Source organism: Accipiter gentilis, chromosome W (genome assembly GCF_929443795.1).
Source record: "Accipiter gentilis chromosome W, bAccGen1.1, whole genome shotgun sequence".
Classification (NCBI taxonomy): domain Eukaryota; kingdom Metazoa; phylum Chordata; class Aves; order Accipitriformes; family Accipitridae; genus Astur; species Astur gentilis.
The window spans coordinates 904,545-915,649 of NC_064918.1; the positions used below are offsets into that span (position 1 = coordinate 904,545).

The 11,105-nt window shown below is 49.7% G+C and overlaps 1 protein-coding gene across 1 annotated transcript; it reads right to left on the bottom strand.

Annotated features, from left to right (window-relative positions):
- Positions 1–205: 205 nt before the first annotated feature.
- On the bottom strand, positions 206–3,811 carry LOC126035306 (uncharacterized). Its single transcript, XM_049793780.1, has 2 exons — positions 3,267–3,811; positions 206–1,030 (listed from the first exon to the last, which is right to left on the bottom strand). The coding sequence occupies exons 1-2, from the start codon at positions 3,804–3,806 to the stop codon at positions 212–214; spliced, it is 1,359 nt and encodes a 452-aa protein (XP_049649737.1). The 5' UTR covers positions 3,807–3,811; the 3' UTR covers positions 206–211.
- Between the last annotated feature and the right edge of the window lie 7,294 nt (positions 3,812–11,105).

An 11,105-nucleotide genomic window follows, 5' to 3' on the forward strand; every position in this document is an offset into this window, starting at 1 on the left:
CATCCTGCAAAATAACTCACAACAAATCGTTATTGACTGAGGTCTGGTTTCAACCACCGTGACGGCACCCAGCGCACACGTGAGTCTGGGTGCTCTGATGATTGTACTGCAGTATACCCTCTTCCCTGTGTCACCAAGCGCCACCCTCCTTCCCACTTTCCTGTTGGGTCTCAACTAGTGCTGCTTGTAATCTGTTTGTCCAAGCTTCCTTCTAAATCAAAAAAAAAAAAATGGGAGTCAAAATTATACTGCAAAACTGTCGCGAATCCCAGGGAGTCAGTGAACCTGAAAAAAAAACCACGTCTAACAGAGAGCCTGTCATGGGATGTCCTAAGCCGTAATCATCCACGGTCTTTTTCACTTGTTGCAAAAGCTTGCTATCTAACGGAGACCACTCCACCCCTACACCACCTGGACCAGCTCGGACTGGGCAAACTAAAGGGGGTCCTTCAAAGCGTATGCCGTCCATAACACATTCCTTTGCTACAATTTTCCAGTCTGGCAATGTGACCTTCGGTGAATCGGGAACTCCTTTCTGTTCCCCAGCTGCTTGTAGCAGCTGCCGCTGTTGCTTCACCTGCTCCTGTATCTCCTCTACTACTCGCTGCAACATCTGCAGCGGATCTGTAGCTGGGTCGGGCACAGGTATTAAAGGCATAGGCGTTGCCTTTTCACTGGCTGCTGCCGACTGCGCCTTACAGCCGGAGATAGCCTTTTGTTTTACCGCTGCGTGCGGCGGACGACAGCGGTGTCCGCCCACCAGTTGCCACGCCTCCTCTAACCGTTGAGCCGACCCCTCGATTGAGTCCGGACCACTCTCTTCCTCTTCCGCTACGCGCGTAAGAGGGGGTGTCCTGACTTTCCTTCCTCCTTCCTTTGGCCGTGCTCCGCCTCTCCCGACCTCCGGAGAGACATCCGGGGAGAAGGCGGATGTCGGCGCCATCTTAGGGTGAGCTTGTGGCGCGGTTCGCAAAACACGTCCCGGCACCCAATCCTCCGGATCATACAGGGGAACCGCTCCCTCCTCTGCCTGCTCCTTTTCCGATCCCTTCATCACCGCCCTCTCCGCCTCCTCTATTCTCTGCCTCTCCTTCTCCCGTCTCCTTTGCTCCGCCACGGGTTCCTCTGCCTCCTGAATTAACTGTCGCTCTTTCTCCCGCTCCTCCTCTCTCGCCCGTTCACGCTCCCGTTCAAACTCCTCCCAAGGGTATCCCGGTGGTTCGGCCGGTGCTGACGGCTGCACTGGGAGCACCAGAGGCGTCTGCTCCGCTACCTCCGTCAGCCCTTCTGTCCGTGCCCCCCCATCCGCCTGCACGCCCCGCTCCGCCTGCGCGTGCATCAATCTCTTTGCTTCCTTCCATGTTAAGCCCTCCTCCCGCACTTTCCTGAAAATCGCCCTAATCCGCCCCCACGTCTTTAACTCCGGACCATGCTGCGTCGCCATAGCCCGTTCCGCTAAAGCCGCGGTGCATTTCGGCCAGCACTCAGGAGACAATATGTCCCCCGGGCGCTCTATCGCTTCCTCTTTCAGGAGCCGCTCTAGGCAAGCTTTCGCTTCTTTTTGTCCCATAGGGATTTTTACCTCTCTAGAGCACGAGTCCAACACCTTCAGGACTCCTTCCATGCCTGGCCAGGCCTTCGATTACGCCCCGCGTAATCCGCCGATGTCCAATCACGTCGGGGTCACCACTTGTAGACATTCGTCTGATCACCCCGTGGGACTCGGCACAGGGTCCACCATACCCTGGGCCACAGAGCACTGACACCAATATGAGGATGCTGCAAATGGCGTTTATTCAACTGCGTCACGCCCTTATATACTGTCTGTCGGTCATCCCGCCTCCTTTAACCCTTCTCTTTCCGTACATCGCGAGATCTTCCGAGCGCCAATCCCTACAGACCACCCCCCGGCCCGCTCCCCATTTATATACTGGGCAGGATGTCACATGGTATGGAATAGCTCCTTGGCTAGTTCAGGTCAGCTGCCCCGGCTATGCCCCCACCTCCCAGGTTCCTGTAAAAATTAACTCTATCCCAGCTGAACCCAGGACAGGTACACACAGCGGTTGCTGTAAAGTGGATCTGCGGTGTTCAAAACATCGGTCACACCATTTTGATGCTCGGTTGGTGCGTCTCCAGAGTTGTTGTCCACAGCGGTCATACTTGACAAGCACCCAAGGGTCACAGCGACCACCGTGCAGGTACTCAGATGATCTTCTGAACGGCATCCTGCAAAATAACTCACAACAAATCGTTATTGACTGAGGTCTGGTTTCAACCACCGTGCCGGCACCCAGCGCACACGTGAGTCTGGGTGCTCTGATGATTGTACTGCAGTATACCCTCTTCCCTGTGTCACCAAGCGCCTCCCACCTTCCCACTTTCCTGTTTCTGGGTCTTTCTTGTTGGGTCTCAACTAGTGCTGCCTGCAACTTGTTTGTCCAAGCTTCTTTCCAAATCAAAAAAAAAGTGGGAGTCAAAATCATACTGCAAAACTGTCGCGAATCCCAGGGAGTCAGTGAACCTGAAAAAACCACATCTAAAAGAGAGCCTGTCATGGGATGTCCTAAGCCGTATTCATCCACGGCCTTCTTCACTTGTTGCAAAAGCTTGCTATCTAACGCAGACCACTCCACCCCTACACCACCTGGACCAGCTCGGACTGGGCAAACTAAAGGGGGTCCTTCAAAGCGTATGCCGTCCATAACACATTCCTTTGCTACAATTTTCCAGTCTGGCAACGTGACCTTCGGTGAATCGGGAACTCCTTTCTGTTCCCCAGCTGCTTGTAGCAGCTGCCGCTGTTGCTTCACCTGCTCCTGCAACTCCTCTACTACTCGCTGCAGCATCTGCAGCGCATCTGTAGCTGAGTCGGGCGCAGGTATTAAAGGCATAGGCGTTGCCTTTTCACTGGCTGCTGCCGACTGCGCCTTACAGCCGGAGATAGCCTTTTGTTTTATCGCTGCATGTGGCGGACGACAGCGGTTTCCGCCCACCAGTTGCCACGCCTCCTCTAACCGTTGAGCCGACCCCTCGATTGAGTCCGGCCCACTCTCTTCCTCTTCCGCTACGCGCGTAAGAGGGGGTGTCCTGACTTTCCTTCCTCCTTCCTTTGGCCGTGCTCCGCCTCTCCCGACTTCCGGAGAGACATCCGGGGAGAAAGCGGATGTCGGCGCCATCTTAGGGTGAGCTTGTGGCGCGGTTCGCAAAACACGTCCCGGCACCCAATCCTCCGGATCATACAGGGGAACCGCTCCCTCCTCTACCTGCTCCTTTTCCGATCCCTTCATCACAGCCCTCTCCGCCTCCTCTAGTCTCTGCCTCTCCTTCTCCCGTCTCCTTTGCTCAGCCACGGGTTCCTCTGCCTCCTGAATTAACTGTCGCTCTTTCTCCCGCTCCTCCTCTCTCGCCCGTTCACGCTCCCGTTCAAACTCCTCCCAAGGGTATCCCGGTGGTTCGGCCGGTGCCGACGGCTGCACTGGGAGCACCAGAGGCGTCTGCTCCGCTACCTCCGTCAGCCCTTCTGTCCGTGCCTCCCCATCCGCCTGCACGCCCCGATCCGCCTGCGCGTGCATCAATCTCTTTGCTTCCTTCCATGTTAAGCCCTCCTCCCGCACTTTCCTGAAAATCGCCCTAATCCGCCCCCACGTCTTTAACTCCGGACCATGCTGCGTCGCCATAGCCCGTTCCACTAAAGCCGCGGTGCATTTCGGCCAGCACTCAGGAGACAATATGTCCCCCGGGCGCTCTATCGCTTCCTCTTTCAGGAGCCGCTCTAGGCAAGCTTTCGCTTCTTTTTGTCCCATAGGGATTTTTACCTCTCTAGAGCATGAGTCCAACACCTTCAGGACTCCTTCCATGCCTGGCCAGGCCTTCGATTACGCCCCGCGTAATCCGCCGATGTCCAATCACGTCGGGGTCACCACTTGTAGACATTCGTCTGATCACCCCGTGGGACTCGGCACAGGGTCCACCATACCCTGGGCCACAGAGCACTGACACCAATATGAGGATGCTGCAAATGGCGTTTATTCAACTGCGTCACGCCCTTATATACTGTCTGTCGGTCATCCCGCCTCCTTTAACCCTTCTCTTTCCGTACATCGCGAGATCTTCCGAGCGCCAATCCCTACAATAGTAAGGCTGCTTATCCTAGTAAATTACCAGGGGAAGTTAAGGTGGGATAAGCATCATCTTAGACCAGTGCAAGGGAAAGCATTTGCCCTCAGGAATTACCATGATGTTGTTGAAGCAGTGTTACACAAGCTAGTACACCTGAGGTTGCTGCTGCATTCAACTCAATCTCATTGTTTTTTCAGCTTTTCCTGAAGTACCTGAGTTTTGCCTCCTTAAACTTGAAAATTTATCACTTGAGTTATCTTCATAATTGTGAGACTTGAAGAGGTCAGGTAAGATTAAAAATTCAGATGTCAGCATTCCATCTTCCCAGTCTGGGGTCATATCTCAAAATTGAGTGCATTCTTCTGACTTAAAAGTTTTAGCTTCAAAGATATTGTACCTGAAGAGTGCAGGGAGAGGTGTCCCTAAGCAATCTTGGGATACAGGTTCAATACTCACAATCCCTCATCAGTCTCTTCCTGCTGCCACTGGCAAAATGTAGGAGTTGAGGCAGAGACATCAGCTTCATCAAGATTGACCTCTAAGTGTATTTTGTTAAACTCAAAATATGTGGCAGTCAAACATAAAACACTCCTAGAGTATTTCACCCTTTCAACTAGCAGCACCACAGGGACCTCTCAAAACAATTAAGAATTCTTCCTCAACTGTTTATTAAAAAAATTATAGAATTTTTCCTTAGTACAATTAAAATAGCTTTCATATTCTCTCAGTAAAGCCTCTAGCACCTGTTAAATTTGTCTCCTTATCTATAAATGAATATATTTGAGAGTCCTGGAGTATTTTAAATCAACATAATCCATACCCAAGTCTTTTTGGCAACTATTAGATTGTGGGGAGATTCTTGAATTCATTGGAGTGAATGTGAATCCATGCAATTAGTTTCTGGCAGCAGACAATTGGTTGCCACTGAAGAAGAGGTGCAATTGATTCTATGGTTCATGGCAGCCATGCTCTTGTCTCCAGTGAAAGTCCATATGGGGGATAAATGTCTGTTTGATCCTGCAGTCATCCACTGTGCTAAAAGCTTATTTTCAGAGTTCCAGAACAGCACTTATTCTTATTAACTGATGCTTTCACATTCTTGATCTGATAGTTTCAATACCATAAAAGTATGAATGATGAACACTTAAGTAATATAGCCACCTAGGAAAGAGCTGCAGGATAAAACAGAGAACCAGAGGCTGAAAGGGCTAATGGTTCCTATCAAAGGCTCTAATCAGGGAAAGAATCTAAGAATCTTGAGTTTGTATATCACTGTTGTGTCAGCAGACACCCACAAAAAGGAGGGGAAACAAAAAACTGAAAGTTCAAACACATTATAATTTCTACCAATAATTCAAATAGCAGAAAACTGGGATCTGAATCTGAAGGTCAATTTTAAAGTTAGGGTAGTTCATAGTGTTGGATTAGGGTTACAGCTTTAAATATGGCTAAATGAAGAGTGAGGAAATAACATTTACTAGACTCAGTGGGGGAAGGGGATACCATCAGGAGAGCTGAAGGTAAGGCAAGGGATGGCATGGCACCGCCTGAGGGTGGCAATACTAATGTGAGCATTTACACTGCTCCAGGGACCACTGAGGGTTTAGGAACACATCTGAAATGCTTGTACACCAGCACACTCAGCATGAGGAACAAACAGGATGAACTGGAAGCATTGCTGCATTTACAGAGCTATGATGTCCTTGGTATTAGTGAGACTTGGTGGAATGAGTCTGTGGTGGTGTAGACCCCCCGGGCTACACTGCTGTCCTGGTTTCAGCTGGGATAGAGTTAACTGTCTTCCTAGTAGCTGGTACAGTGCTATGTTTTGAGTTCAGTATGAGAAGAATGTTGATAACACACTGATGTTTTCAGTTGTTGCTCAGTAGTGTTTAGACTATAGTCAAGGTTTTTTCAGCTTCTCATGCCCAGCCAGGGCACAAGAAGTTGGCACAGGACACAACCAGGGCACCTGACCCAAATTGGCCAACGGTGTATTCCATACCATGTGAAGTCCCATCTAGTATAGGAACTGGGAAGTGGGGGGGCGGGGAATCGCCACTTGGGGATTAGCTGGGTGTCGGTCAGCGGGTGGTGAGCAATTGCCCTGCGTATCATTTGTACATTCCAATTCTTTTATTAATACTGCTGTCATTTTATTAGTGTTATCATTATCATTATTAGTTTCTTCTTTTCTGTTCTATTAAACCATTCTTATCTCAACCCACGAGTTTTACTTCTTTTTCCTGATTGTTTCCCCCATCCCACTGGGTGGGGGGGAGTGAGTGAGCGGCTGCATGGCGCTTAGTTGCTGGCTGGAGTTAAACCACGACAGTCCATTTTGGCGCCCAACGTGGGGCAGGAAGGGTTGAGATAATGACAAACCTGACCAGAGCTTGTTAAAACAAATTTGTTCTAAGCGTTCATTATGTTGATTTATGTTCTTAGAGTTGTTCCTCTGGCTTTTAAAGCTCTGTTATGTACCACCTCGTTTGCTGTATGTAGTTCCTCTTCTGCTGCTTATCATCCGTGGGAGGTGGATTAAGGTTTTCGTTTTGATGTATGGTATAACACTGGTTTATGGTATGATAAAGTCATCGGCTGTGGCATTAATCCGCTATTTGCACTTAGCATTGTCACCTTTATACTGTGGGAGCCATCTGTGGGAAACTATTAATAATTAAACCATTTACCTTTCCTCCATGGAAAACCAGTCTATGGGTGGGGTACCTTTCTTCCCCTCTCCTTTCTCCTTCAGTCCAGTTACAATGGTGTTTGAGAATTTTGAAAAATTTGAATACTGCTGGGATGTTGGGACTAGCAGGGTCCTAGCCCTACTGCTAGGAATTAGCATACTTCTGAATGTGGTTCAGCTCTCGCTTAAGGTTAAACAGCTATTTAAGAAGATCACCCAGAGATGTGCCCCAAGGCTGGATAATTATGAGTGGCAGGGTGTGTGGGGTAGTATGAGCAAGTACCTAGAAAAGTGGGCACCTCCAATGTTTTGGAAATTCACCCCTGAACAAGTGCAGGGTCCAGAAGAACTAGTAAAATATTTGGAAAAGGTATGCTGTCACCTCGGCAGCTCCAGAGAGATACAAATCACTGCAACGTGCTGGGGCCTGGCCCATGCCTATCGAGCCCTGTTCGACACCACTCAGTACCCTCAAGGGGAAGAGAAAGTCTCTAGACCTAACAACAAAACGATGAGCACCACGGCCACCCAAACCTCGGCAACGGGCGCTGCAGCCCGGGCAACGAGCATTTCAGGCACCCAGACCTTGGCAACAGGCACCGTGACCCCTGCAGCCCCGGCGATGAGAACTCGGGCTACCCAAACCTCAACAACAGGCACTGTAGCCCCTCCAGCCCCAGCGACGAGCACTGCTGCTACCCAATCCTCGGCGACAGACACTGCAGTTATCCAAAACCTGGCAAGTGATACTGCAACTGAACCAGCAGACCAACCTGCACCAGTATCAGTTGCCCCCGTACAGAAAAAGAAATATACAAAAAAATCAGTTCGCTTAGCGAAGGATGAAGGTGAACCAGGGCCATCACGGGAACAGGAGGAAGAGGCAGAACCAGAGGTAATAACCCAGTCCCTATCCTTGAGTGAGCTGCGGGATTTGCGAAAAGATTTTGGCCGCCGTATAGGTGAGCATATTATCACCTGGCTCCTCCGATGCTGGGACAATGGGGCTAATAGCTTGGAATTGGAAGGTAGGGAAGCCAAGCAGCTGGGATCGTTTGCCAGGGAAGGTGGCATTGACAAGGCAATTGGAAAAGGGACTCAAGCCATCAGCCTCTGGAGGCAACTATTGTCAAGTGTGAAGGAAAGGTACCCCTTTAAGGAAGATGTTATATGTCAATCAAGCAAGTGGACCACCATGGAAAAAGGTATCCAATATCTGAGGGAATTAGCTGTGCTAGAGACAATTCATCATGACCCAGACAACCCACAATTACCCAAAGATCCAGACGAAGTCCCGTGCACACGACCCATGTGGCGGAAGTTTGTACGGAGCGCACCATCGTCCTATGCCAACGCATTGGCAATAATGTCCTGGAAGGATGAAGAGGCACCAACAGTGGAGGAAGTGACTCACCAACTCCGTCAATACGAAGAAAATCTCTCCTCCTCCCTACAAGCCTGCATTTAGGCTGTGGAGAAGCTGTCCCAGGATGTCCAACAAATCAAAGAGGATATGTCCTACTCCACACTTGTCAGGGCCAATGTCTCAGCTATTAGGAGTGAGCGGTCTTCTGCCCAAGAGAGAGAATATAGAAGGTACACACCGTGAGGTGCCCTGTGGTTTTACCTATGTGATCAGGGAGAGGACATGAGGAAATGGGATGGAAAACCTACCTCGGTCCTAAATGCACGGGTACGTGAACTGCGAGGAAAAACCACCACAAAAGGGGATTCTACCAGGAAAAATGCTGCTCCAGTTTCCAAACAGAGTAGAAGGGCTGACTTTATTTCTGATCCTCTTGAAGGGACTTCTGACCCAATTTTATGAGAAGTGAATACTGGATACTCTGACCAGAATTAGAGAGGCCCTGCCTCCAGCCAGGTGGAGGAAAGGGATAACCGGGTCTATTGGACTGTGTGGATTCAATGGCCTGGCACGTCAGACCCACAACAGTATAAGGCCCTAGTAGACACCGGTGCACGGTGCACAGTGCACTCTAATGCCATCAAGTTGTAAAGGGGCAGAACCCATCTGTATTTCTGGTGTGACAGGGGGATCTCAAGAGTTAACTGTATTGGAAGCTGAAGTAAGCCTAACTGGGAATGAATGGCAGAAACACCCCATTGTGACTGGTCCAGAGGCTCCGTGTATCCTTGGCATAGACTATCTCAGGAGGGGGTATTTTATGGACCCAAAGCGGTATGAATGGGCTTTCGGTATAGCTGCCTTGGAGACGGAGGGCACTGAACAGCTGTCTACCCTGCCTGGTCTCTCTCAAGACCCTTCGATTGTGGGGTTGCTGAAGGTTGAAGAACAACAAGTGCCAATTGCTACCATGATGGTGCACCGGCGGCAATATCGCACCAACCGAGACTCTCTGATTCCCATCCACAAATTGATTTGCCAACTGGAGATCCAAGGAGTGATCAGCAAAACTCGCTCACCCTTTAATAGTCCCATATGGCCAGTGCGGAAGTCTCATGGGGAATGGAGATTAACCGTTGACTATCGCGGCCTGAATGAAGTTACCCCACCGCTGAGTGCTGCCGTTCCAGATATGCTAGAACTTCAATACGAGCTAGAGTCAAAGGCAGCCAAGTGGTATGCCACAATTGACATTGCTAATGCTTTTTTCTCAATCCCCCTGGCAGCAGAGTGTCATCCACAATTTGCCTTTACTTGGAGGGGTGTCCAATACACTTGGAATTGATTGCCCCAGGGGTGGAAACACAGCCCCACCATTTCTCATGGACTAATCCAGACTGCACTGGAAAAAGGTGAAGCTCCAGAACACCTGCAATACATTGATGACATCATCGTATGGGGCAATACGGCAGAAGAAGTCTTTGAGAAAGGGAAGAAAATAATCCAACTCCTTCTGAAAGCCGGTTTTGCCATAAAAGAAAGTAAGGTCAAGGGACCTGCACAGGAGATCCAGTTTTTGGGAATAAAATGGCAAGATGGACGTCATCAGATCCCAATGGACGTGATTAACAAAATAGCAGCTATGATTCCCCTGACTAATAAAAAGGACACACAGGCCTTCTTAGGTGTCGTGGGGTTTTTGAAGAATGCATATTCCAAATTACAGTCTGATTGTAAGCCCTCTCTATCAAGTGACCAGGAAGATGAATGCTTTTATATGGGGCACTGAACAACAACAAGCCTTTGAACAAATTAAACGGGAGATTGTTCATGCAGTAGCCCTTGGACCAGTCCGGACAGGACAAGATGTTAAAAATGTGCTCTACACTGCAGCTGGGGAGAATGGCCCTACCTGGAGCCTTTGGCAGAAAGCAGCTGGGGAGACCCGAGGTAGACCCCTGGGGTTTTGGAGTCAAGGATATCAAGGATCCGAGGCTCGCTATACTCCAACTGAAAAAGAGATATTGGCAGCATATGAAGGAGTTCGAGCCGCCTCAGAAATGGTTGGTACTGAAACACAGCTCCTCTTAGCACCCCGACTGCCAGTGCAGGTCTGGATGATCAAAGGGAGGGTCTCCTCTACACATCATGCAACTGATGCCACGTGGAGTAAGTGGGTCACACTGATCACACAACAAGCTCGCATAGGAAACCCCAGTCGCCCAGGAATGTTAGAAGTGATCACGGACTGGCCAGAAGGCAAAGATTTTGGAATGTCACCAGAGGAGGAGGTGGCACGTGCTGAAGAAGCCCCGCTGTATAATAAACTGCCAGAAAATGAGAGGCAATATGCCCTGTTCACTGACGGACCCTGTTGCATTGTGGGAAAACATCGAAGGTGGAAGGCTGCTGTATGGAGTCCTACATGACAAGTTGCAGAAGCTGCTGAAGGAGAAGGTGAATCGAGTCAGTTTGCAGAGGTGAAAGCCACCCAGCTAGCGTTAGATATTGCTGAAAGAGAAAAGTGGCCAGTGCTCTATGTCTATACTGACTCATGGATGGTGGCAAATGCCCTATGGGGGTGGTTACAGGAATGGAAGCAGAGCAACTAGCAGCGCAGAGGTAAACCCATTTGGGCTGCTGCACTGTGGCAAGATATTCCATCCTGGCTAGAAATATCTGCTTGTAAAATTACGTCACATAGATGCTCACATACCCAAGAGTTGGGCCACTGAAGAACATCAAAACAACCAGCAGGTGGATCAGGCTGCCAAGATTGAAGTGGCTCAGGTGGACCTGGACTGGCAATATAAGTGTGAGCTATTTATGGCTCAGTGGGCCCATAATACTTCAGGCAATCAGGGAAGAGATGCAACATATAGATGGGCTCGAGATCGAGGGGTGGACCTGACCATGGACACT

Coding starts and splice junctions, on each gene's coding strand:
- LOC126035306 (XM_049793780.1), bottom strand. CDS start 3,806: ATGGGACAAAAAGAAGCGAAAGCTTGCCTAGAGCGGCTCCTGAAAGAG. Junction 1,031..3,266: donor AGGGATCGGAAAAGGAGCAG/GTAGAGGAGGGA, acceptor GAAAAGGAGCAG/GCAGAGGAGGGAGCGGTTCC.